The sequence below is a fragment of the Dipodomys merriami genome, unplaced genomic scaffold, assembly GCF_024711535.1.
Source record: "Dipodomys merriami isolate MVZ:Mamm:240054 unplaced genomic scaffold, mDipMer1.0.p SCAF_69, whole genome shotgun sequence".
Lineage (NCBI taxonomy): Eukaryota > Metazoa > Chordata > Mammalia > Rodentia > Heteromyidae > Dipodomys > Dipodomys merriami.
The window spans coordinates 5686775-5714611 of NW_027206279.1; the positions used below are offsets into that span (position 1 = coordinate 5686775).

General features: G+C 40.1%; 2 protein-coding genes across 9 annotated transcripts in view; both read right to left on the minus strand.

Annotated features, from left to right (window-relative positions):
* The window catches only part of Vps39 (VPS39 subunit of HOPS complex), a 36239-nt gene extending 31500 nt beyond the window's left edge, over positions 1–4739 (minus strand). For 4 of the 6 annotated variants that reach the window (XM_070005870.1, XM_070005869.1, XM_070005868.1 and 1 more), the window contains exon 1: positions 4512–4739. In XM_070005870.1, coding sequence (XP_069861971.1) covers positions 4512–4584 — 73 coding nt within the window. In that variant the 5' untranslated portion in view covers positions 4585–4739. Of the gene's footprint in view, positions 1–149; positions 294–4511 lie in introns of those variants that run through there. The other 2 variants (XM_070005872.1, XM_070005871.1) reach the window with 1 other exon arrangement.
* Positions 4740–7330: 2591 nt separating this feature from the next.
* Positions 7331–27837, minus strand: part of Tmem87a (transmembrane protein 87A) — a 34022-nt gene continuing 13515 nt past the window's right edge. For 2 of the 3 annotated variants that reach the window (XM_070005899.1, XM_070005897.1), the window contains exons 9-20: positions 27572–27755; positions 26553–26652; positions 22003–22096; positions 20235–20307; positions 18133–18237; positions 16095–16153; positions 14679–14782; positions 14195–14268; positions 13292–13353; positions 11100–11155; positions 10649–10679; positions 7331–8574 (exon numbers count right to left, since the gene is read on the minus strand). In XM_070005899.1, the coding sequence (XP_069862000.1) occupies positions 8533–8574; positions 10649–10679; positions 11100–11155; positions 13292–13353; positions 14195–14268; positions 14679–14782; positions 16095–16153; positions 18133–18237; positions 20235–20307; positions 22003–22096; positions 26553–26652; positions 27572–27755 (984 nt within the window). In that variant the 3' untranslated portion in view covers positions 7331–8532. Of the gene's footprint in view, positions 8575–10648; positions 10680–11099; positions 11156–13291; positions 13354–14194; positions 14269–14678; positions 14783–16094; positions 16154–18132; positions 18238–20234; positions 20308–20764; positions 20841–22002; positions 22097–26552; positions 26653–27571; positions 27756–27837 lie in introns of all 3 variants that reach the window. The other variant, XM_070005898.1, reaches the window with a different exon arrangement.

Here is a 27837-nt window from a genome sequence, read left to right on the forward strand (position 1 = left end):
CTATGCAGAGCCTGAAGCCCCACATGATCACCAGCTAGCCTGGCAGCTTTGACCTCCTTTCACCTTTCCCCACTAGGATCCCTGTCTTACACAACCAGAGAAGGGGGTGTCAACTTGGCACCCCATCAGAGGCAGCACAAACTACTCACCCACTGGTGGCATCAGACATGTCTCTCAAGGTGGTGATTTTTAGACTTCAGAAGTGGTCAAAAGAATCCACAGCATTAGTGGCTTGAGATCAAAGGGTAGGTCCTGGACTGAATCTGCATCTTCTGTTTGTGAAATCAACTGTAAACTATGTCCAGAAGAGAAAGGGAGTTCTGGAGCCAGACTCAATGGATCGTTGTCACAAGGTTCTATTTTCTTTTGACCAGGAGTCTTAGCTATAGGAATGACAGTGTTCTTTCTTCAAAGGGTAAAGTCTTATTTCAGTCTCCTCATTCAAATGTACTTTCTTCAAAGGGCAAGGTCTTATTTCAGTCTCCTCATTCAAATGCCTTATCAGTTTAAGTCTTCCTAGAAAAGCCTACCCAGTGATTTATATTCTGACTTCAGCAAGCCTCAGCCTTTGAGCTATGTAGCCATGGAGGAACCTAGAAGCACTAATATCTAGCAGTGCTAGTGATGGCTTAGCTGAAAGCCATACTTGACTCCTAATTATTATTATTATTATTATTTTGGTCAGTCGTGGGTTTTGAACTCTGGACTGGGCACTGTTCCTCAGCTCTTTAGCTCAAGGTGAGCACTCTACCACTGGAGCCACAGTGCCACTTCTGGTTTTCTGGTGGTTAATTGGAGGCAGTTTCACGGATGTTCCTGCCCTGGCTGGCTTTGAACCATGATCCTCACATCTCAGCCTCCTGAGTAGCTAGGATTACAGGCATGAGCCACCGGTGCCTGGCTTGACTCATAATTCTCATGGTTAGTTGTACAATCAACCTTTAATGAGCATTGGTGGTATTCCAGAAAATGCTAACTCCATAATTTATGTTATTTCAATAACTAACACTCAACTATCCTTGAAGTACATAATTTGTTTGTTTTTTAAGTCTTATTTACAGAAAAAGAAGTGGAGGGCTAAGAAATACACAGCTTGTCCATACACAAGGAGTAGTAGATGGCAGATCTGGGATCCTAATTATACATTGTGATACACTTGCTAAGGTATCCACATCCAAGGATGGGTGTGCGAAAGAGGTTGTCTGAAAGGCAGTAATTATATTTATAAAAACAGACCAGGTTTCATATTGGGAATATTTCTCCAGGTAGATGTCCTTAGTCAATGAGGAAAAAAGTAATTCTGCTTTCTTCTATATTTTTTAAAAGGAAAGGCAGGACAACAGAAAGAAAGACTGATGCTCTCAATAATATATGTTAAAAAAAATCCTACTACATTAGCAATAATACATTGCTGGAGATTTTTGCCGAAGTAGAACATGGAAAACAGAATTCAGTTCATATAACTTCTCTAAAGAAGGTATTACAGAAGTACAGTCATATCCTGACTTCAGCCAGTCAGTTTTTGGAGAAAATTCCCAAGTTTTTTGGAGAAAAAAATTAGGAACAGTTTGGGCCATGTTTACTAGACATCCAAATGAAAATACTCAATTACAGGATTCTGGGGTTTAGGGAGAAATCAATGCTTTACTATACTTCCATTTCTCTGTTCCTGCATGATCTGACCTACAGGAGTTCTGGGATAAACTTTCTACATCAAGAAATAACTATTTGCTGAAGTCCGAATATGAACTCATTTTGATTCAAGAGGAAGTATAGCCCAATAACTACCTCAGTGAGACAAAAGTCAGTTTTCCCATTTGGTGAGTAATCAAAACAGGACAAAACTAGTCACAACACAAAATTATGTTCATGAAAAGCAAAGGTAAAAGAATTTTCTACCCAGACAAAATGGTGTTAAAGAGACTCTTATGAAGGATTGGAGTCAATATTTTTTCCCCCAGTACTAGAGCTTGAACTTGGGGCCTTGTACTCTAGCTATTTGTTTGTTTTTCCCTCAAGACTGGCACTCTACCACCTGAGCCACATCTCCTCTTCTGACTTTTTGCTAGATAACTGGCAATAAGAGTTTTGTGGACTTTTCTGCTCAGGCTGATTTCAAACAGGGATCATCAGTTCTCAGCTCTCTGAGTAGCTAGGATTATGGGCATAAGCCACCAACACCCAGCAAAGAGTTGGTAGTCTGACAAGCTAAGTCATGTGTGATAAGCAGTGTCCATCCTTTTCAGGGGCATATGCCTAAGGCTAAGGTGCCTACACCTCCTACAGGCTTCAGTAATTAGGCAGCATATGTCTCTAGTACCATTCATCTTGTATCACAATTTGTTCACATTTTTGTTTCCCACATTTTTGGGTGTGCTCTAGGAATAGGCTTTTATATTCATTCTGTCCCCAGCAGGGAGAATGCCTCTAGGTACCTAATACATATTTGATGAAGAAACAAAGCAATTTCTCCATGCATTACCTCAGATTTTCAATTGTGTTAATTTCTTCCAAGAGCATTTTCCTCCAGGATATAGAGGCTTTCTTGAGATGTCTGGAAGAAGATCCTCATCTCTAAAGAGCTGGGACTGCTTTATTGGAGAGACATAATTTTAGAGAAGCTGGTGCTAAAGGAGGTGAGGCACACATTAAGGTGAAACCTTAAAACGAAGGGAGCCAGCTGACGGGGCCATTAAAAATTCTGCAAGGATGACTGTGTGGCAGTATTAATTGATAGTGAACAGGATGCCAGTCACCACCAGTATCCCATGGCACTCCTTCTGGATATCCTGTTCAGTGTAGAATCTGATTAAGGGTTTAAGCTACCTTTTTAAAGGCCCTTCATTTATGGACATTAACAGGAAAGACTGAATGACTTCTACTTGGCTCTTAGGGACTCTGATCAGAAACAACCACTCATGGGTAAGTTCAAAATGATTGTAGTTGAGAGCCAACGTTTTAAACTGATTTCCAGAACACAGAAGATGCCTGCCTGCATTAGTCAATCCCAAAAAGGATTATAAGTTTTGTGCATTAGGTTTCCTGACAATCTGTTATGATGCTCTTCTATGTACAGCTGGGTAACTTGGATACTTTGGATATAAGGCAAGTAATCACTCTGTTAGATTAAGAGTTAGAATATGAGCTGGGCACAGGTCACTCACTCCTATAATCCTAGCTACTCAAGAGGCTTAGATCTGAGCATCTTAGTTGGAAGCTAGCCCTGGCAGAAGAGTCTTCCTGAGACTCTTATCTCCAATTAATGACTCAAAAACCGGAAGTGGAACGGTGGCTCAACGTGGTAGAGCTCTAGTGTAAAGCAAGAGCTCAGGGATATAAGCACCCAAGCCTGAGTTCAAGCCCCATAACTAACAAGGGGGAAAAAAAAGAAAAGGAGAGAGAATGTCTCTGGATAGACTTTTCAGTATCACATTCTGTTCTGGAAAAAGGTTTTGTTTTTTTTTTTTTTTTGGTCAGTAGTGGGGCTTGAATTCTGGGCCTGGGCGCTGTCCCTCAGATCTTTAGCTCAAGGCTAGTGCTCCTACCACTTGAGCCACAGCGTCACTTTCTGGAAAAAGTACTTTTGCTATTCTTTGAGTTGCTGGTTAAGACAAATCTACCTTATCTCTCACTCCCTACACACACTTTTTTTTTTTTTTTTTTTTTTTTTTGCCAGTACTGGGGCTAGAACACATGGCCTGGACACTATCCCTGAACCTCTTTGTGCTCAAGTCTAGCACTCTGCTACCTGAGACACAGCACTACTTCCGACTTTTTCTGAGTTTATTGCAGGTAAGTCTCACATACTTTCCAGCCTGGGCTGGCTTCAAACTGCAATCCTCAGATCTCAGCCTCCTAAGTCAATTTTGGGAGAGCCCCTTATCTTTTCAGGCCTTACACTGATCGAGATACATTGTACTTTGAACCTGACTTGTGAAATCTGAAACCTCTTTGTACAATTATTTTTTTTTTGTAAAAAAGAACCTAGAACTAGGAAAGAGGGGGCATTCTCCAAAAAGAAATGTTGTCATTACCTAACTTATGTAACTGTAAGTCCTCTGTACATCACCTTTACAATAACAATGAAAAACTTTTAAGAGTCTATGAGCTACCCATAGCAAAAAAAGTCAACTACAAGTGTACACTTACAGGGACAGGTTTTACCTTGTTCAATGCCAATAGGTAATCTATCTTTCACCTAGAAAACAACACAAGCATCTTAACAAGCCCAAGTCCCCTGGCAGACTCCCAACTTCCCACTGCTTTGCCCCTCTACACTGAAAACTCTGTGAGACTCGAAATGGGCAAAGCTGAAGACCATCAATAAGCCAAGCTTAACCTCCAATAAACAGCTCACGAGAGGGGGTGTAACGTCCCTCCGTTTCTGGGTCTTCCGAGACCGGCGCAGGCAGCCCCCACGAGCATCCCAGACTCTTCTCCCACCGCACTCGACCACACAGCCCGGCGCTTCCGGGCTGACCCGGCCGCGGCCCGCGGCCCCCGCGGCTCACCCCAGGCAGCCAGACAGTCGATCTGCAGAGGCAGCTTTTCCAGAATCGGCACCGGTTCGAAAGCGTCGTGCATGATGGCCAGGAGAGAGTCGCTGCTGCCGTCCCGCCTGAAGTAGTCCGGACGAGGCTGGCGGGCAGAACCAGGCCGGAGGAGAAAAAGATAGACCGGGACCTGGCCCGGGACCCCGGCTACAGGACCTTCGGCAACACAGCCATCGCCAGCGTCGGACTTCCTGCTAAGTTAACCCCGCCCCTTCCGCTGCCGAGGTGCGCCTTCCGCCGCCGAGGCCCCGCCCCTTCCGCTCTGGCGTACTTGAAGCAGTCAATGAAAAGTAGTCTATTACTATCATACCTTGGAGAGTCAGCCGTGGCTCTGGGCCTGGGCGCTGTCCCTCAGCTCTTCAGCTCAAGGCGAGCACTCTACCACTTGCGCCACAGCACGACTTCTGGCGCTTTCTGCTGATGTGGTGCTGAGGAATCGATCCCAGGACCTCATGCATGCAAGGCAAGCGCTCTACCACTGAAACACCTTCCCAGCCCCTAGAGTTCATATTTTTAAAGCTGTTGCAGACCGGAGGTTGTGTGGTCTCTAGGCCAGAAGCATCAGTATCACCTTGGTAGAAATGGGAGTCTCAGGTTTCATTCCAGCTTGACTGAACCATTATGGAGGGAACACCTATCTTTTAATAAGACACTTAAAGGGGGGTGAGGGGAGGGTTTGTGCACTTAAAAGCTTGAGAACCACCTAATGAGACTAAGGTTCGACAGAAGCCCTAGACATTTGATGAGGGGAGCTGTATTTAGAACAAGATAATTCTTTTGAGTGTTATGTGGTAGGAAGGGCTGTTCTATACATTGTGATGTTTTGGCAGTATTCCTAGCTTCTATCCACCAAATAGACACCAATGCACCCTCCCAAGATCAGACAGATGTTGCCAAAAAATGTCTATGCCAAACGACCACTGGTTGGCAAAATTACTTCCAGTGATCCAGTATGGTTATTAGGTCAACGGGTTCTTCTGTTTAGTGCACACAAAGCACTTGGACATATTGTGTGATTTTGATTCAGTAGGGAGAGCATGAGACTCTCAAATGAGCCTTCTAACAGGCTCCTAGGAATTACCACTGCTACTGATCCCTGAACCACATTTTGAGTAGCAAAGGTTTTGGCAGCAAGAGTTAATTCACTAACTTTTGAGAGTCAGAAAAAATAAAGCTTTTTAAAACTGATTATCATACTTTTACCAACTCAACTGTCCCAAGATTCCCCATCCTAACATTCTTCTTAAGAAGCAAAAGACATCATTCTTCATATGGATCCTGACTATCTGGTTGCCTTAGTATCCCCCGTGGAAATTAAAAAACTGAATTTGAGGTCCAAGAATGATCTAATAAAGCATCAAGAATGTAATAAACTTAAGCAGTTGGGTCTAAAGCATAACTTTAAGAAAGTGAATCTATGATATAACATTAAAAACAACTAGCCTAGGATACTTTATATATTATCCGGTTTTTTTGTTGTTGTTGGTTGTGGGGCTTGAACTCAGGACCTGGGCACTGTGCCTGAGTTCTTTTGCTCAAGGCTAGAACTCTGCAACTTGAGCCACAGCACCACTTCCAGCCTTTTGTTTATGTGGTGCTGAGGAATCAAACCCAGGGCCTTATGCATGCAAGGCACTCACTCTACCACTGAGCCACCTTCCCAGGCCAATTATGAGTTTTGGTTTTTGTTTGTTTTGGGGCTTGAACTCTGGGCTTGGCGCTGTCCCTCAGCTCTTCAGCTCAAGGCAAGCACTCTACCACTTGAGCCACAGCACCACTTTCCCAATTATCAGTTTCTTAGTAAGAGAGGTATGTGTCCCTTCCTGAAATTTTAGACTTACTAGTTGCTGTGATAGAAAAAAGTCAAATACCTTTTAGTTCCAGATTCTGAGACCAAGAATATAGACTAAGGAGACAGGATGTGAAACTATATATTCCTTGTGAACTTTTCTAAAGGCACACTATATCCACTCAGTAACACAGGAAGCCATAAATAGAATTATCTGACCCCAAGCTACAAAATGTATACTATCCTCCTTAGTCTCAAGTCAATATCAAAATGCATTAAAAATTAAAAATATCTGACCATCTTAGAGAGAAAAGACCTTGAGACTTTTATCTTCAATTAACCACCAGGCACTGTGGGTCAAGTGGTAGAGTGGGAGCCTTAAGCCAGGCCCTGAGTTCAAGCCCCATGACTGACAAATATGACCACTGGGATGGGAGGGAAAAATTGAGAGAGAACTAGGGAAGGAGTGGCATTGTCCAAAAAGAAATGTACTCTTGACATGTAACTATAACTATATACCTCCTGGTATATTACCTTTATAATAACAAAAATTCTTTTACGAATAACTACTACCATCGTGGATGACCTAAGACCCATTTAAACTAGAAAAAAATAATCTGACCAATTATCCTATTGCAATGAAAGAAACTATTAATCCATCTGCTAAGTTTTACAGGACAACTGCAGCACATGACAATGCCACTAGACTCTGGCTAAAGTTTAAGATTGAGAATACGCTTGGTTCTTCATGTTGCTGTCCCTTAGGAATACTGTCTACTGACCACAGCACAGGCTGTAGAGATATACTACCCAAAATGTTAACACGTTCACTGTCATATGTTAGTGGAAATTATGGTCATTGTGGATGTTGATTTCAATCGAACATAACAAAATCTATAATAAAAGCCATGGAAAGAAAGTTTGTTTTGTAGAAAAAAGGAGAAAGAAGGGTACTTAGGGAAAGTCTGAAATAAATGAGGAAAATATATTAATTTTGTTAAATTTTTATATTAAAAGGGGGAACGGGCTTTTTATGTAGAACAAAAATCTCAGGAAGGCAAAATTGGATAAAACCATTAAAACAGAAATAGAGTGCTTCAAGTGAATACCATCACCTTGTGATGTCCCTTACAAACAGTTTCTAAACCAACACCAGATACTAGAACAGTCAACCCTAAAAAAAACAAGCAGCAGTCCAGGGCCTCCACACTACTTCATGCAAGAACTGAAAAGCCAGCAGGATCTGTTTCCGTTCCACGAGCACCCGCTTCCAAAGCCTCACAGTCCCTCGAGCAGGTGCTCAATCCTAGCACTGAGATGGAGTGCTTCTTAGTATCTAGTGCAACTCCCAGAGAATGGCATGAAGGCAAACCAAACATTGCCTAGGACTCCACAAAACCCCCCTCAGGGGCTTACAAAACAGTAGTTCAAGGTTTTGGAGTGTGCACCACATTGCCAGCAATGGGATGTGTCACAATAGCAGATGTCAAAAGAGCTGAGCTAACATTTTTCTTTAAAGTACATCTGAAATAGAAAAATCTTTAATATACACCATTGTAAATAAAATTGCACTTGATTTTGCTTTTTTTTTTTTTTTTTTTTAACAATCTGAACCACATGTAACTGTTTCTCTCTTTTTTCCTTTTGGTCACGGACAGTAGCATGACTGCTTAACTCAGAAGGGCCGTGTTTTAGTCAAAATTGCCTCTTCAAGATGTGGCCATGACTTCCCAGAAAACTCAAAGGTAAGTAACAAGTTCCTCCATCACCTATGCAACTCCTGAAATAAATAAAAACTGCAGGCAGTTGCTCCTGAAAATTACATATTATGGTGCTGATGATATAGTCCTTTAGACGATGTTAACCTTTTTAGTTTGACAAATTAAACAACTGAAATAGAGAGTTCAGGAACAACAAACACATAAGTTGCATACATATCCGTTTCTGGGTGTGGGAGAGAAAGAGTATCAATGTTGTAAATACGAAGCATGTAGATTTTCTCATCCTATGAATGTGTTTCCAGTAAGATGTTCTCCTTGTTCTGACACCTCTTGCCAGCTCCCGAGCACAAAGATCAAGGAACAGATCAGGATGACATTGCCTGCTTTAATCCATGGATGGAAAAGCCTGACACAGATGCTGATCTCTTCCCTGACACTAGCCATCTTCAACTGCAAAGTTTCTCATCTTTTACTCCATTTTAGACCTTTCAAAGTGTGTGATCATTCGTTCCTAGGGAGTAAACAAAGGATTATTCTAAGTACAATGAGATAATATGGTCTATAGTTCAAATATCTTCAAGGTCAACTACCCAAACATACATTTTGCAGAAGTACTTGTTTGTTAATTAAATGTTTACAGCAATGACTTCTATATATGAAGATTTCAAAGCATATAAACATGTAGGTTTCATCCAAGGTCAAAAAAAAAAAAATCAAAAGGTCTAGATGCTGGTGGCTCACGCCTGTAATCCTACCAACTCAGGAGACTGAGATCTGAGGATCTTGGTTCAAAGCCAGCCAGGGCAGGAAAGTCTTTGAGAATCTTATCTCTAACTACCAGCAAACTGGAAGTGGTGGTTCCAGGTAGAATGCTTAGCCTTGAACAAAAGAGAGAGAGAGAGAGAAAAAAAAAAAAAGAACAAAAGAGTCTAGACCCTGAGTTCAAGCCCCAGGATCCAACCCAAGGAAAAAAAAAAAAAAAAAGTTTTGGTCCTTTGAATAGCAAACCATAACTCAGAATGACAAGTGTATTTTAGAGTCTTTGACATCTTTGTCTGTGCATGTGCACAGACATAGACAAACAGACAGACACAGACATAGACACACGCACACACCCTTACGGGGAGAAGAAAAAAAAAAGCAAAGTAAAAAATAATGGCATATAACAAACAAGTAACCTTCCTAATAACTCCTTTATTCAAAAGAAAAATATAGGATTACCATCCTGATGGGAAAAGATGACAAACCACCTCCTCCTCACATAAAACTTGAATTTCTTTTTTTTTTTTTTTTTTTTTTTGTCAGTCGTGGGGCTTGAACTCTGGGCCTGGGCGTTGTCCCTCAGCTCTTCAGCTCAAGGCGAGCGCTCTACCACTTGAGCTACAGCGCCACTAAAACTTGAATTTCTTAAAGACAAAAAAACTACAATAAAGCCGGGCGATGGTGGCTCACGCCTGTAATCCTAGCTACTCAGGAGGCTGAGATCTGAGGATCGCGGTTCAAAGCCAGCCCGGGCAGGATAGACCATGAGACTCCTATCTCCAATAAACCACCAGAAAACCGGAAGTGGCGCTGTAGCTCAAGTGGTAGAGCGCTAGCCTTGAGCTGAAGAGCTGAGGGACAGCGCCCAGGCCCAGAGTTCAAGTCCCACGACCGACAAAAAAAAAACAATAGAAAGCAAAATACTGTGTTTTTTTTGGGGGGGTGCAGGTCCTGGAGTTTGAACTCAGGGCCTACATACTGTCCTTGAGCTTCTTTTGCTCAAGGACAGTGCTCTCCACGTCCAGTTTTTTGGGTATTTTATTGGAGGTAAGTCAAGGACTTTTTCTAGCCAAGCTGGCACGGGAACTACGATCCCCAGATCTCAGCCTCCTGAGTAGCAAGGATGATAGGCGTGAGCCACTGGCACCTGACAGTTTTTGGGGTTTTTTTTTGTTTTTTTAAGAGATACCAGGTGTCCCCAGATAAGTATATCAGGGTGTTCTTATGTGAGCATCCAAGGCCCAGCTTTGTGGCTCAATTTTAACTTTTTATTTTTATACATTTTGTCTCAGTGAAGCAGATTTACTTCTGCACAGAAGGGTGTGCCACTGGTAAGCAAGCACCTATTATTCAGTTTTTTTTAAGCCCTACATCTGACCCTATCACTTTGGAAAAGTGAAAAACAAAAACAATAAACAAAGAAAACCTTTTTTTTTTTTTGGGTCTGGTCGTGGGGCCTGAACTCTGGGCCTGGGCGCTGTCCCTCAGCTCTTCAGCTCAAGGCTAGCGCTCTATCACTTGAGCCACAGCGCCACTTCCGGCTTTTTTCTTTTTGCTTATGTGGTGCTGAGGAATCGAACCCAGGGCCTCAGGCATGCAAGGCAAGCGCTCTACCACTGAGCCACTTTCCCAGCCCCCAAAGAAAACCTTTTTGAATGTTGAAATCTTAAGTGTTTCCATTCTTGTTCTTTTCAAACATACCAATTATAATTCCTACATACATTACTAAACCAAATAAATACAATCTTCCTGAATAGATGACTCACAGCTTACTACTAAGAAACTAGACGCACAGGGGTTCTGCACATAGCTGGACTACTAACCTCATCTGAATCCAGAAGGGCTGGAAGTGCTCTGCAGAGAGAGAAATACTACAGTGAATAATGTAAAATAAAGCCATAGGTGGTTCACTAAGTAGAATAGTGAATGCAATCTGAAACTTTTTTAACTAATCTATGATTTAATCAACAACTCTTTTTGAAGGAGAAAAAAACAAATGAACAAGATCAACTGAAATTGTACAGATGTGACAGGATCAAAGTTTTATTAATATTGCAGCTCTGAAAAGAAATTCAAAATTTGGAAAGCTAAATCTTCCTAAGCAGAAATGTCATCTGAGTGACCAGCAATTATTTTTGTTTGTATCTTATTCCTAATCTTTTAATCATTCTTTGACATCTTATATTCTCACTAGTATGTTTTCAGCTCATTCAGCCAAAATAGTAGCAAAGTTGTAATAACTATGATATTTGTAGTAATGACCCAAACACTTACACATCAGTTACAGAAGAAGGAACATTCTCTTCTACCCACTTCAAATCATCCTCCTGCTGGGAAGATATAAATACAATTGTTACTAAAATGTACCACAAAATGTTCCACAGTATCTAATGGTCTTGAGATCCCTGTAGTGTCTTGTAACTCAAACTAGCATACTTAAATAACAAATGGACTGCAGAAAGAAAAGTTTAATAATTAAAAGAATAATCTTAAAGCATTCTGATAAACATCTTCACAATGCTTCCACCTAACTTAGTAAACCCCTTGTGTAAATTCAGTTTTGAATTTCCTTATATAAGAGATATCAGGCTGTTACTTTTCTTTGCCTGGCTTTCTTTAATAAACATAATATATTCCAGGTGCATCAATGTTATTCAGAAAGACTTTTTTTCTTGTTTTTGTCAGTCGTGGGGCCTGGTCACTGTCCCTCAGCTCTTCAGCTTAAGGTGAGCACTCTACCATTTGAGCCACAACACTACTTCTGGTTTTCTGATACTTGATTGAGGTAAGAGTCTCTCGGACTTTCCTGTTGGGGCTGTCTTTGAACCACAGATCTCAGATCTCAGCCTCCTAAGTAGCTAGGATTACAGGCATGAGCCACCAGCACCCGGCTAAGACTTTTTTTTCTACTTTAAAAATAAATGATACTCAGGCATGTAAATATATATATTCTATTTATACAGCCATCTATTGATTGACATTTGTGACTGATTATCTCTGCTATTGTGAATGTTGCAATGAACCTAGGAATGCAGATATCTTTTGGATCTATGCCCATGGATAGGATTTCTAGATCATATCGTAGTTCTATTTTTAAGTTTCGAGAAACTTCTACCAGGTACAGGTATATTATACCTGTAATTCTAGCTACATGTGAGGGTAAGAATCAGCACAGGCAGAAAAATTCACAAGAACCTTCCTCAGTTGATAGCTGGGCTGGTGGCATGGAGGAGGGAAAGGAGAGGAGGAAGCTAGTACAAGTAAAAAGATTGAGGAATGGCTCAGTGGTAGAGTGCTAGGGTGGCAACCATGAGGCCCCAAAAACTTCACTCCATCTATAAAACAGCAATACTAATCTACATTCTCATCAAAATCGTGCCAGTTACATTTACTCTAAATTCTTAGTAACACTTGTATTCTGTTGTCTTCATGGTAATAATCATTCTATAAGTATTGATGGTTCATTGTTCTTTTGCTGAAGAGTGCTTTGACTTTTTGAGGTCATTGTGAATACCCTCGGCTATTTGGGATTTGGATCCTAATAAATTATAGGGTTGCTTATTTCTGGAAAAAATATTATTGTAATTTTTTTGTGTGTGGGTCCTGGGTCTTGAACTCAGGGTGTGGGTGCTATACCTGGCCTCTTTTTGTGGTCTGAGACCAGATGCTTTCACTCACTGGCTAGTGCTTTACCAAGTATGTACACCTCTAAATCCTCCACCCACCATTTTTTGCTTAAAGCTTAAAGCTAGTGCTCCACCACTTCAGCCAAAGCCATATTTCAGACTTTTTGATAGTTACTTGGAGATAAGAGTTTCATATTTTCCTGCCCAGATTGGCTTTGAACTGCAATACTCAGATCTCAATTAACTAAGTAGCTAGGATTACAGGCATGAGCCACTGGCATCTCACTTGTGTTATTAGAATTTTGGTTGCAATTACACTGATGCTTCGGGTAGTATAGACACCTTCAATCCATGAACACAGTTTGTCTTTCCATTTATTTGCATTTTCTTCAATCTCTTTCAACTGTGTTTTATAGATGTAGCATATTCCTACACAGTTAATTTAGTTCATGCTTTTCTTTTTATTTTATGGAAAACTAGAGTTTGAATTTAGTCACTCATAGTACTAAGTAGACATTCTACCAGTTAAGTCAGCCCTTCATGCCAAGGCCTTTTTGCTTTTAGTCATTTTTTTTTTCTTTTTCTTTTTCTAGGCTGGTACTAGGACATCAATTCCAAGCCTTATACTCTATACTCTTGCTCATCTTTTTTCACTAACAGCTGTCATTATACCACTTGAGCCATACCTCTACTTGTAACTTCTTGCTGGTTAGATATAAGTCTCTTGGATTTGTCTACCAGGTTTGAGTTTGAACTGATTCTCAGATATTAACTGCCTGAGTAGGTAGGACTATAGGCCAGATATTGGTGGCTTGACAAAGATTAAAAAGGCATACTTACTGCTTTGCTGACTTTACTATTTCCATTTGGTTCTTGTTTGGTACTTCTCATTTTCATTCCTTCTGTAGAAGGGAAAAAAAAAGAACAAAACCAACTAATTAACTTTATAGTAGATCAGCAATGATAGCAAAAATAGATTTAAGAGAGGTATTCTAAGCTTAGTGTAAATTATACAAAAGATACTTTCTTTTCTTTTCTTTTTGGCCAGGCTTGGAGCTTGAACTCAGGGCCTGGCCACTGTTCCTGAGCTTTTTTTTGCTTAAGGGTAGTACTCTACCACCTAAGCCACAGTATCACTTCCAGCTTTTGCTGTTTATGTGGTGCTGAGGAATCAAATCCAGGGCTTCATGAATGCTAGGCAAGCACTCTACCACTAAGCACTCTGCCACTAAGCAACATTCCTAGCCATTTCTATCTTGTATACCAGGAATTTCAAACTAAATTTCCTCTTTATTTCTAGCAAGAAAATCAAACAAATAATTTGGAATTATTTGCTCAATTTATTATAGCTTCATCCTATTTTCTCTTCAACCTAACTTTACCACATACAAAGGAACAATAATCTATAAAATAAAAAAGAATGTATTTAGGTGAAAAAAAATACTTAAAAAACAAGTAAAAGATGAACTTCAGCTGGGAGCGGGTGGCTCACGCCTGTAAGCCTAGCTACTCAGGAGGCTGAGATCTGAGGATCGCTGTTTAAAGCCAGCCAGGGCAGGAAAGTCCACGAAACTCTTATCTCCAATAAAACCACCAGGAAACAGAAAGTGGTGCTGTAGCTCAAGTGGTAGAGCACTAGCTTTGAGCTGAAGAGCTGAGGGACAACGCTCAGGCCCAGAGTTCAAGCCCCACGACCAACAAAAATAATAATAATAATAATGATAAGGTGAACTTTATCACTACCAAAGCTTTCTTTTAGCATGGGTTCCTTCTGTTCATCTTCCTCCTCTTCCTCTGACAATGGTGAAAAGGCAAACCTGACAAAACAAAAGCAAAACAGAAGGAAAAGTGAGAAAACTACAAACATTGCTCCACTATCTCAATTCAGAGGAATTATTCCTAAAACTGCAAGCTCCAATTAGGGTTTAACTCTTCCCCTTCAGAAAGCCCTCACGTGCCTAATGATGTCAGAAGTTCCAAAGATCTTCATTGTCACTTGATTTTATTCCCCATTCATTATATAAAAAGGAAACTCTAAGGCCCAAAGAAGTAAAGAGAAAGCAGGTAAGAAAAAACACAAATCAAGTTAACAGGAGACTTAAGCTAGGATCCCAATTTAACTGGGTATTCCTTCAACTATATGACACAGTCTTAAAACTGTTCCCTAACGTTCAACCTTAATGGATGACATGGCCATTTAATGGTTAACAGAATAGAGTATAAGAACCTCTGGTTGTTTGCTGATGGTCGCCAGAGAACCATAATGACAAAGAGGATCATGGAAAACAGCAGCCGCCAGATGGCATCGTCTACCCATAGCTCTCGCCAGTCCTACAATAAAGGGTCAAGTAACATTTACAAACAAATCTTTCAGCATAAGCAAGAATCACTCACTTACATGCCCTTGTTACATTTTCTAAAAGCCTGCTGTGTGCTAGGCACTGTACTAAGTGCTGGGTATATCCAGTGATGGAATGTGTAGTTTTTTTCCCTTGCAGTGCTATTTTAAAGGAACAGCATCAAGGGAACACAGTACTTGTCAGAGCTGCAACACAGCTCTGAGATTCTAGGGAATGGTGCTTTTTATTGTTTTCATTTGTTTATACTTTTGGTGCTGGCACTGGGGATTAAACTCAGTGCCTGGGCACTAGCATTCTAGGTTTTGGCTCAATGCTAGCATAGGACTCTTACCACTTGAACCATAGTTCAACTTCTAGTTGTTTTGGTAGCTAATTGGAGATAAGAGTTTAACAGATGGGGCTGGGAAGATGGCTCAGTGGTAGAGTGCTTGCCTTGCATGCATGAGGCCCTGGGTTCAATTCCTCAGCACCACATAAGCAGAAAAAGCCAAAAGTGGAGCTATGACTCTAGTGGTAGAGTGCTAGCCTTGAGCTGAAGAGCCAAGGGACAGTGTCTAGGCCAGAGTTCAGGCTCCACAACCGACAAAAAAAAAAAAAAGGAGTTTAACAGACTTTCCTGCCTCCTGAGTAGCTAGGATTACAATCATGGCCATCTTTGGGAAGCATTTTATACAGTTAAAAAAAAGAACCTGTCAGGTGCTGATGGCTCATGCCTGTAATCCTAGCTAATCAGGAGGCTGAGATCTGAGATCACAGTTCAAAGCCAGCCCGGGCAGGAAAGTCCATGAGACTCTTACCTCCAATAAACCACTAGAAAACCAAAAGTGGCACTGTGGCTCAAGTGGTATAGCACTAAAGAGCTGAGGGACACAGCCCAGGCCCAGAGTTCAAGCCCCACGACAAAAAAAAAAAAAAAAAAGAAGAACCCAACTACCATATCGTGTACCATGATGGACAGAACATTTAAGACAGTATTAAAATCCTCAGAGTAGAGATCTAGTCTTAATTTTCTTGTTTTTGGTTAAGTTGTTGGGCTTGAACTCCTTGGGCTCTGTCCCTGAGCAATTTTGCTCAAGGCTAGCGCTCTACCACTTAATTGGAGACAGGAGTCTCATGGACTTTCCTGCCTGGGCTGATCTTGAACAAAGATTCTCAGGTCTCAGCCATCAGCACCTGGCTAACCTTAATTTCTTACATGAAGTTTATGCATCTTCCCACTATAATCAACATCTTTGTGTATGAGTATATTATACTGTTAATTAATGTGTGCTCTTATAACTTACTGACTGGCAAGTCACTATCCTGAACTTCATGGTTGTCCAGATGATAAACACAATAGAAGCTAGTATGAAAAGAAAAATCTTGGTCAGAACATGAATCAGCTTACATCCTCAGTTACATTCACTGATCCTGGTTAAGTGGAGTTCCATACATACATCCTTGATGACATATATCACAATCACTTCCTATCAATAATTTTCCCATATATATTCAATACAAATTTGCTGCTATAACGAAGATTCAGAATACATATTCTTACCCATACTTTTTATGCTTATTGTCTATCTGGCAACATAAGGAACTCTTCAACCAGAAATGGAAGAGAAGCTACTGGAAATACCTCTTCTAGCATTATCAATGTAACGCTTTCCTGATTTCATTTTTAGTGTATGGTTAGATGAAAAATATGAATGCAGGGCTGGGAAGGTGGCTCAGTGGTATAGCGCTTGCCTTGCATGCCTGAGGCCCTGGGTTCGATTACTCAGCACCACATACGCAAAAAAGAAAAAAGCCGGAAGTGGCGCTGTGGCTCAAGTGGTAGAGGGCTAGCCTTGAGCTGAAGAGCTGAAGGGACAGCGCCCAGGCCCAGAGTTCAGGCCCCACAACTGGACCCAAAACAAAAAACAAAAAAACAAAAAAAAAGAAAAATATGAATGCAGTACAAACAGCTGGTGCTAAAAAGTCAGATCTCACTACTCTAAGTAGTGCCAAGAGGCAGGGACATTAGCCCAGTCTAACCAAGGTCTACACTAATCTGTGTGTTACATATGCTTAGTGGTAAATGTAACAGTGTACCCTAATCTAAAATAATAGAGAGGGGTTGGGAAGGTGGCTCAATGGTAGAGTGCTTGCCTTGTATGCATGAGGCCCTAGGTTCAATTCCTTTGCACCACATAAGCAGAAAAAGCTGGAAGTGGTGCTGTGGCTCAAGTGGTAGGGCGCTGGCCTTGAGCTGAAGAGCTGAGGGACAGTGCCCAGGCCCAGAGTTCAGGTCCCACGACCAGCCCAAAAATAAATAAATGAATAAATAAAATAAGTAGGGAGTGGGGAGTAGATCAGCAGAGAGCTTACCTAGTATGCATGACACACTAGGTTCGACTCAAAGCATCACAAAACTTAAAAATGATAATCAATTAAGCATGTGATAACTTCTTCTTACTTAAGGGAATCTAAATGCTTCAGTAGAAGAGTGGAGATGGGAGAGAGAGTAGCAGGTTAACATTGTGAGGCTGATTTTCAGCCATATAGTTAAGTGGTTTTACATCTTTTCAAAATCTTTATCTTATTGAGAATTTGATTAGAGCTAAAATCCTTTCCCAATTGTACAACTACTTAAATAAAAAAATTCTGGGGGTCTGGGAAGGTGGCTCAGTGGTAGAGCGCTTGCATTGCATGCATGAGGCCCTGGGTTCGATTCCTCAGCACCACATAAGCAAAAAGAAAAATAGCCGGAAGTGGCTTAAGTGGTAGAGCGCTAGCCTTGAGCTGAAGAGCTGAGGGACAGCACCCAAGCCCAGAGTTCAGGGCCCATGACCGGAACCCCCCCCCAAAAAAATTTTTTTTTTACAAGAACAACAAAAAACTTAAATTGAAATCAAGAAGGTTCTTCCTTTTCATGTAGCAGGGCAATCAGTAAGGATATATCTATGCATATATCAGGGTTTGTGAAATGGTAATTTCTTTTCATTTTACAACACTGAGCACTGATGTGAAAGTGGGCACTGTTCACTAATCCACTGTGATGTCACATAGATTTCTTGTAATGTGAAGATTGACGTTCAAGGCACAAGGAAGACTTCAACTAAGAAATCAGCTAAACAACTTGAACATGTAATTTGGGATGATTACATAAATTATGTACTCGATAGCATAAATGCTTGCTATAGCAACAAATATAAGGAATCCAAAATTTAAAAAAAAAATCCTTCCCCTAGTAAAAGTATAAAATTTTCCGTGCCTATTCATGGCCTCTCAGATTAATAATCTCTGTTCTAAAAGAATCCAGGATTACATCAAAACAAAAGAAAGTCCCAGACTTACCCGCCACTGCCAAAATAAGTGTGTTGGTGAAATGTCGGTACAAAGACAGCTTTACAATGTTCCTCCGAAGTTTTAACAGCTTCATTGTTTGAGTCAGGCTAATAAATATGTGTTTGCAGGTCAAGGAATTAAACATTTAGAAAGCTAAATAATTGAATCCTCAGATTTCTTTGAGGATCTGCAGTCATAACAATAGCTACAGATATCAGAGACTTTTAAGTTCTCCTAGTTTCACTTAATCTCACAAACATTCCAATCCTCCTAAGATTAAATTTCCAGTAAACCATTGAAGAAAATATACAACAGGGATAAGATGCAACTGGAAAAAATGCAAAAATAAAAGAGGAAAATATTTTAAAAAAGAAAAAAGAAAAAGAAAGATAGGATCAGGTTTTCCAGAAAATTTTTAAAAAATAAAAAAGGCAAATGATAAAATTGAGTGGCAAGCATCAATACCATCATCAAGGTGGGTGATTCTATTCTTATCCTGCCCAGTGTAGCCTCATAATTTTACTTGGGCCATCAACTAACCAGGGTTCTACACTCAATGTCTCCTCCCTTTACCCTATGCCATCTTATGAAAGTGCTACATTTCCTGTGCTACTGTAAATAAGGAGGAACAACCAATTATCTAAGCATTCTAGGTACATAAGAGTCGAATAGCAGTGATTCTCCATTTTCAGAACATTACTCCCAAGGAGACATTATCACTGAAGGACAAAAGAGAACTGATGACTACTACTGATATTTTCTCTCATGCCCAACTTTCAAAATGAGGTACAGATATAAAAATAAGAGACTTGGGGGCTGGGAATGTGGCTTAGTGGTAAAGTACTTGCCTAGCATGCATGAAGCCCCTGGGTTTGATTCCTCAGTACCACACCAACAGAAAAAGCTGGAAGTGGTGTTGTGGCTCAAGTGTTAAGAGTGCTGGCCTTAAGCAAAAAAAAAAGCTCAGGGAGCTGGGAAGGTGGCTCAGTGGTAGAGAACTTGCCTTGCATGCACAAGGCCCTGGGTTTGATTCCTCAGCACAACATAAGAAGAAAAGGCCAGAAGTGGTGCTATGGCTCAAGTGGTAGAGCCCAGGCCCAGAGTTCAGGCCCCATCACTGACCAAAAAAAAAAAAAAAAAAAAAGCTCAGGGACAGTGCCCAGGTCCTGAGTTCAAACCCTAGGACTGGCAATAAATAAATAAGACTTGGAACCTGTTCTCTTTATCAGTCTTCACTATTACTTAACTCCAATTCTTTGTTCATACTCACAAAATATACCTGAAAAGACAGATCTAGAAAAGTTTTGGTTGGGTAGACCCAATATACTTTCATTTTAATCTTTTTTGCTACATTGCAATCTATTCAAATTCACAAAATTCTATTTTTGTTCATGTTCTGCTTTTTATTATACTTGATATATCAAGACAGTAACGTTGCACAATTGCGTATATGGACCAATATATAAAAACCAAAATAAGACTCAAAAAATTGCCAAAAAAGATGAAACTCAAAAACTTGAACCCTTCAACCCAAATGCAAAATCCCTAACCAACAAATGTTTAATTTTGAGGAGGAAAAAAAGTATTCAAAGTATTTGTTTATCTGCTAGTTAATGTTGCCTATAAATGAATCTATATTTATTTATTGAGGGTGGAAGTATTTAGGCAATCTCAAATATGGTTTTGAATGAAAGAAAAACATCTTAAGAATTGAGATTTGAAAAGATTTAAACTCCTTATGTCATTCTAAAACCACATTTTGAGATCAAGCTTTTTTCAAAGTATTTAATACTAGAGGATAATGGAAAAGCAGGGCCAGCACAAACTGTGATTATAACACCAAATGAAGTACATAAAAAATCCGAAATCATTTTAGAAAGAGAAAAGCCAGAATCTTTCATCTTATGCTCAGCCACCCAATGCTATGATTGTTAAGAATTTAAAAAGAAAGAAAGAACAAAAAAATCCATTTACCTCACCCTTCAAGCTATTCAAACTTAAAATATACCATTTCCAAGATCAAGGAAAAATCAACAAAATGGGCAAAACCTCTTTGCAGAAAGATGAATGGAAACCTATCTCCAAGGGGAGAAAATAGACCAATGAGAAGGATATCCACCAGCACAGGGCAGTGTCTAGGAAAGCCAAGGGGATAAAGGCCAAGGAAGCAAGATCAGTCTGGGCCTGCAGACAAAGAAAAAGAGGTGGGGAAAAACAGCCAATGAGAGAGGCACAGAGAAGGAAGCAGTAACAATTCTGCGTTTACATAACATCTGAAGTGGTCTGACATTTGAACTCAAAGATATCTAATCATTTTTCTCTTCTTACAAAACTTTGAGTAGAACATACAATTTTAAATATTTCACACAAATTGTCGATTAAAATCTCAGTATAATGAAACTGCAGCTAACCACCAGAGGCAACTGACCCAAGGTTCTAGCATACTAAGACCATGAAAGAGATGACAATACCCAAAAAGTCCTAGTAAAGACCCTCCTCCCATTTTACACAAACAGCTCCAACATTAATAATAATGATCACTGATGTCCAGCATTATAACATAACAAAATTTTACAAACAGCTCATCCTAGGATATTACTACTTTTTATATAATCCTAATCATCAGGACATTATTGAAAGGATATCCATAAAATAATACAGGCATCAATTGCTGAGAGGACCAGGCTTACTATCATAGCCAAGGAATAAGAAAAATACTACAACAGCAGCAGAAGAAAGAAAGAAAATGAAATTGACAAGAGGTTAAAGCTACTAAAAGTCTAAGAAAATTACATAACATACAGAGGATAGCATGGGTCGAAAACATATCTGCAATTACAAAATATTTTATTCAAGGGAAAATACTGCAAAACCTAACGAGCCGACTATCATTGAGGGCAGAGCCAAGTTTAAAGAATTTAACACCTTAAATCTAAAAGGCTATTGGACTCTTGATTTTTAAATAAGTAAGAAAATAACTGGAATGCCCATATTAATCCAACTCTAACAACCATTTTCTTTATCATTTAGATCTCAGTGCTTTGTCTTTTGTTTTTTCTCCACAGTCCTGGGGCTTGAACTCAGGGCCTGGGCACTGTCCCTAAGCATCTTTTGCTCAAGGCTAGCACTCTACCACTTGAGCCACAGTGCTACTTCTGGCTTTTTCTTCTTATGTGATACTAAGAAATCAAACCCAGGGCTTCATGTATGCTAGGAAAACACTCTACCACTAAGCCACATTACCAGCCCTGCTTTGGTTTTCTTACTTGACAAAGGGAATATACAATTCTCAAAGAAAGTAAGAAACTTCAATAGCTGGGAAACATCACTTTAAAGAAATCTTGAAATCTAAAGTGCTGGGTAAGCAAAGAGCACTGGAACTTTAGATCAGATTAACCAGTAAGTGCATGTTTCCAATGCTTGACACATACGTGGGAGTCTGTTGCCTTAGAGAAGGAACTAAATTCTGATCTGGGAATAAGTAAAAAAAGAACTCCTTATGAGTCACATATTAAACTTGTAAAACTCTAATAGGTCAGATTAAAAAAAGAATTACAGTTTGAACATCCCTAGTCCCCAACATCTCCCCCGCCCCCAAATCTACAACAAAAAAAAAAATTCAGATGTTGAAGCATTTCAAATTCTGGGTTTCTAGATTAGCATGCTCAATGAATAACTTATGCCAACATTGCAAAATCTGAAAACTTACGAAATCTGGAATGCTTCTACTTCACACTTCAGAAAAGGAATATTCAATATGCATTTTGCCCATAGGTGACAGAAGAAAACAGTAAAGTAGCACATAAATACTTCTAATGCATCCTCTCAAAGCAACAAGAAACTGAACTGACCACAAAATTGAGGCTAAGCAGTACTGACCCCTGTAACTCTGAGGACCCCTTCCATGCCAGAGAACAAAAGATAAAGGGCTCCTGCTACCACAACCTTGTGAAGAGTGACTCCGAGGCGAGGCCTAAAATGGAAGCAGAGACAATGGAGTGAGCATATGAGACAAAGTGCAAGGCAAACTAAGCAACAGCAGCCCATGTTAATTAGTACAGACCAAAAATTTACTGGTAACAAGGACATACCTGAGAGAAGAAAACTCTTAGTAACACATGGCCTTACAAGATAGAGTACTAGAACTTAAGATGTTGTCCCTGGTACTAATTTAAAAAGAAAAAAAAAGCAACTACTGGTGGCTTATGCCTGTAATCCTAGGTACTCAGGAGGATCATGGTCCGAAGCCAGTCTGGGCAGGAAAAATCCATGAAACTCCTTCCCCTCCCCACACACCCCCACCCTTCCAGACTTGGGGATTAAACTCAGGGCCTAGGAACTGTCCCTTTTTGTGTTCAAGGCTAGCACTCTACCACTTGAGCCACAGTGCCACTTCTGGCTTTTTTTGAGCAGTTTATTGGAGATAAAGAGTCTCACAGACTTTTCAGCCTGGGCTGGCTTCAAATTGCGATCCTCAAGACATCAGCCTCTTGAGTAGCTAGGATTACAGGCATGAGCCACTGGTGCCTAGCTCACGAGACTCTTATCTCCAATAAACTACACAGATAAAGCAAGAAGTAGCTGGTGGCTCATACCTGTAATCCTACTCAGGATGCTGAGATCTGAGGATCACAGTTCAAAGCCAGCCCAGGCAGGAAAGTCTGTGAGAATCTTATCTCCAATAAACCATCAGAAAATGGAAAGTGGCGCTGTGGTTCAAGTGGTAGAGCACTTGCCTTGAGCTGAAGAGCTCAGGGACAGCACAAAGGCCCAGAGTTCAATCTCCACGACTAACAACAACCACCAAAAAAAAGCAAGAAATGGTGCTGTGGCTCAAGTGGTAGAACGCTGGCAATGAGCAAAAACTTAGTGACAATGCCCAGGCCCTGAGTCCAAACCCCAGAACTGACACAAAACAAACAAAACCCCAAAAGCTTTTTATTATAAATAAACCCATCCACCCTCCAGACCCAACAACTACCAACTTTTTTTGTTTGTTTGCTTTTTGTTTTTTTGTCGGTCGAGGGGGTTGAACTCTGGGCCTGGGCGCTGTCCGTCAGCTCTTCAGCTCAAGGCTAGCATTCTACCATTTGAGCCACAGCGCCACTTCCCACTTTTTTCTGCTACTGTGGTGGTGAGGAATCAAACCCAGGGACTCATACATGCAAGGCAAGCACTCTACCACTATGCCAACTTCCCAGCCCTGCAATGTGTCTTTTAACAGGATTTTTAACTAACATAAATAACCAAAATATCATTATAAACTCTAGAAGTGTTAACAATAACCAAATACCTATTTTAATTCACCAAATAAGAAGTGCATATGCAAGTTCAAACTCCAGCAAAGGTTAATTTAAGTCTTTTGAGCAATTTCAGTAAGGATGAAAAGCCTTATATCTTTAATATTAAAAATACTACAAATTCTGAATCTACATTTTAACAAGATTTCCAGGTGATTCACTAACATAGTAGGTTTTTTTTTTTGAGGGGGGTCTAGTCGTGGGGCCTGAACTCTGGGCCTGAGCGCTGTCCCTCAGTTCTTCAGCTCAAGGCACTTGAACCACAGCGCCACTTTCAGCTTTTTTCTTTTTGCTTATGTGGTGCTGAGGAATCGAACCCAGGGCCTCAGGCATGCAAGGCAAGTGCTCTACCACTGAGCCAACTTCCCAGCCCTAATACAGTAGTTTTAAATGTACTGGCTTATATCGTATCTGCTTAAGTCTTAGATGTATGTATTTTTTGTTATATACCAGGTCAACCTCTATAAAGGAAGGCAGAAAAATTTCCTGCTACTGTATGTCTTAGAAATCTTGAGTATTTTCCTGCATATATTAGGAGGCAATTAAATATTTGCTAAATGAATAAAATGTAAGAATTATACTCCCTTCTCCCATTCCTCTAATTGTAATAAGACTGAATTCCTTAAAGTGTCTCTATTTGGTTAATTCCAATTCTCTCTGGAACTCTCTCCAATTGGGCTTTTGTCCCTATGACTTCACCAAACCTGCAGTTGTTATGATTACTAACACTTTCCATGTTAAGAAATCCAATGGTAAATTCTCAATCTTCCCACTAGCTGAATCAGAAGCACTGACAGAACTAAGCACTCCATGGTTGGTGCCTGTGACCTGTGACTATAATCCTAGATGCTCAGGAGGCTGAGATCTGAGGACTGCAGATTGAAGCCAGCCCAAGTAGGAAAGTCGTTCCTTATCTCCATTAAACCTCTGGAAAACCACAAGTGACACTGTGGCTCAAAGTGGTACAATGCTAACCTTGAGCACAAAGAGCTCAGGGATAGTGCCTAGGCCCTGAGTTCAAGTCCTACAACTCACAAAAAAACCCACTAAGCACTCCTCCTTGAGACAAGTCTTCATTCTGCCTCCCACCTCCAGGGTCACTCCTCAATTTCCTCTAACTCCACATCACTGCTTCTAAAGAACAAAAAATGTCCAAGAGCCCTTCTGTGGATCTTTTGCTTTTTATATCAATTCCTTGGGGTCTACATCCAGTCTCATAGCTTTAAATAATATCTGTATGTTGATGATTCCCAAACTAAATTTCTGCCCATATATACTCTCTGATCTCAACACTCTCCCCACCCCCCACCCCTGCCCCCAATCTGTTCAAGTAAAATCTTCCAGAACCTGGCAAATGTCCACCCCTCCTGCCACCTGATCAGACCAAACAGTTGGCACCATCCTGGGTTCCTCTTCTCTTTCACATCACACCTCTGATTCATCTGGAAATTCCTCTGGTTCTACCTTCAAAACATATACAGAATCTCATCACATCTCAGCATCTCTTCCCTTGGGTGTATACACAGCCCCATCAACTCCTTGACGTCTTTGCTCAAATATCGTGAAGTGAGGCCTCCCTGAACCCCCTACTTCCAAAAGTAAGCCCCAGCACTCACCCAGCACCACTAGCATTCTGCTTCCCCCTTCTTGCTTTCTCTGCTTACAACTTTTTACTGACAAAAAACATATTTTACTCTCTTATTAACAATTGTGTCTGTGCCCTACTTCTCCACAAATAAATGTAAATGCTAAATCTTTCCTTTGCTGTATACCCAAGACCTAAACAATGCCTAGTTATGTACAATGTATTCGATAAATTTTTTGAGCAAAAAAAAAAACTTTTTAAAAAATTACAGCAAGCTATATACAGATAGAATGAAGAAGTATGTATGATTAGTACTTGTGTGTGTGTGTATGCTGAGATATGAATTCAAGACCTTTTGCTAGCCCTCTACTACTTCAGTAATGCCCCGAAGGTAGTATTTTTGCTGGTTAAACGAAGATATGGTCTTGAGGACTTTTCTGCCTGAGCTGGCTTTAAACCACAATCCTCTGATCTTAGCATCTTGAGCCACTGCACTGGGCTGAATAAAATAATTTTACTGAATAAAGGTTGGATCAGTGGTAAAATGCATGCCTAGCCAGGCACCTGTGGCTCATGCCTGTAATTCTAGCTACTCAGGAGGTTGAGATCTAAGATTGAGGTTCAAAGCCAGCCTTTACAGGGGCAGGAAAGTCCATGAGACTTTCAATTAACCACAGAAATGGGAAGTGGTGCTGTGGCTCAAGTGGTAGAGTGCTCGCCTTGAGCTAAAGAGCTCAGGGACAGAGCCCAGGCCCAGAGTTTAAGCCCCATAACCTACCAAAAAAAAAAAAAAAAGCGTGCCTCACAGTATGAGTCTTTGAGTTCAATCCTAAGTACTGCCAAATGAAGAAAATAAAGAGTATAAAAGGAGTAACAATTTGATTATAGTGGGATAGTATACTCTTTATTTTCTCTAAATAAAAAATACTTCAAGTTGGATTTAGCATGAAAATATACTTCTGGGGCTAGGAAGGTGGTCAGTGGTAGAGTGCTTGCCTTGCATGCATTAAGGCCCTGGGTTTGATTCCTCAGCACCATATAAGCAGAAAAACCCAGAAGTGGCGCTGTGGCTCAAAGTGGTAGAGCACTAACCTTGAGCTGAAGAGCTGAGGGACAGCACCCAGACCCAGAGTTCAGGCTCCCCAACTGACTAAAACACAACAACAACAACAAATACACTCACACACACACACAAAAAAAAAACTTCAGTTATTCAGTAAAAGAAAAATAATAGTTTCAGTGAGCCCATTGTTCCTACAAAATAATCTGAATGCATAAGGAAAATTTTACTCTAAAAGTTGGGTGTGCCAACATTCATTACTTTGAAGGTTTAGACTGCATATCTATAGATATGCCTTGAGCTCTATAAAGTGAAAGAGCAACACTTTTCCAACATTTCCAATACTACAGAATTACAGGTGCCTTCTTTTAGCTGAAAATTACTTCTTTCATAGAATTTTGGCAGAAGTACAGCACTAGAAAGCAGCAACAGTGTTTTAAGTATCACTTTCATTTACTTTTCTACTACTGGATTTAATACTTACTTGACAATGCCATATCCCAGACTGACTATGATAACCAAGGTTCGAGCCAGTGAACGTTTCACTGCAGAAAGCAGCTCTGCAAGGATTAAGGCACCTTGAACTATAGGAAGAAAGAGAAATGGGGCTATATTCTAGGCCCAGCCAAAGGTGCAATTCCAATACCATAATGAAGACCTGACTTTCTTCAAAACAGGCACTGGTATTAGGCCTACTACAACAAGAATGCCTCTTCTGAAATTTTTACAAACATATAAACTGATAATCTTACTCATGAGTATAGCAATGTGGGTGTGCGCAACTCATTTTTTACCTGATCCACTCTACCAAACCCTTCAACTTCACTAATTCACCCCATATCAGGGAATTTATCATTTTAAAATCTATGAACTATAGTTGTTACTATATGGAAAAGCACACAATATGCATATATGAACATGTGTGGTTTTCAGCTTTATATCTATTGTCAAACTATTTCAAAGGTAAGAAAAAGATCTAATTAGTACATCTTGGAACTATAATTATAAAATATCAAATGTTCTGATAGAACTGAAGCTGTTTCAGTAAGTTTCAGAACCAAACACTATCTATAACAAACTGTTAACCTTACTAAACCATAAGCCCCTTCTTATCTTCTTGGTATTACTGCATTTTTATCAATTCTTAGACATAATCCCACCTCCCGACACACACACACATGAAATAAGGCCTGTCTTGCAACTTAAGGCACCTTACAATTACATCAGAACTGTTTCCTTTCTTACATTTATATAATAATGGTGCTTAATGATGACAATTCTCATTCCCCAAAGACCACTACTTTTGTAATATTTCCAAGCATATTTCAGCAAATCTTTCTTACATCACCAAACTCATAAACTACAAGATTAATAAGTCATAATCATACTGATTCTACTTATGTAAATGACTAATTAAAAAGACAGTACTATATAATGACTGCTGACCTTAAGAAAATTTTTCTACAATGAACCAATCACTCAAATATCATGTTAATTACATACCAGATTCTCCTTTGTATCGGATATTTTGAAATTCTGCATAGAAGACAGCTTTCTCAAGCATTCCAAGAAAGATAACAGCACCAATCCAAAACTGAATTCTCAGGAGATCTCTCCAATAGCAGGCAGACCATGCCAGCCACAGAACACCAAACAGGACATATACAATGCACATCACCATGAAAAACTGTCATCCGATTGGGTAAGAAATAAAAAGGAGAGTTAGGGCCAAGAACCAAATATCTAAATTAAAAACTAATATACAGTCT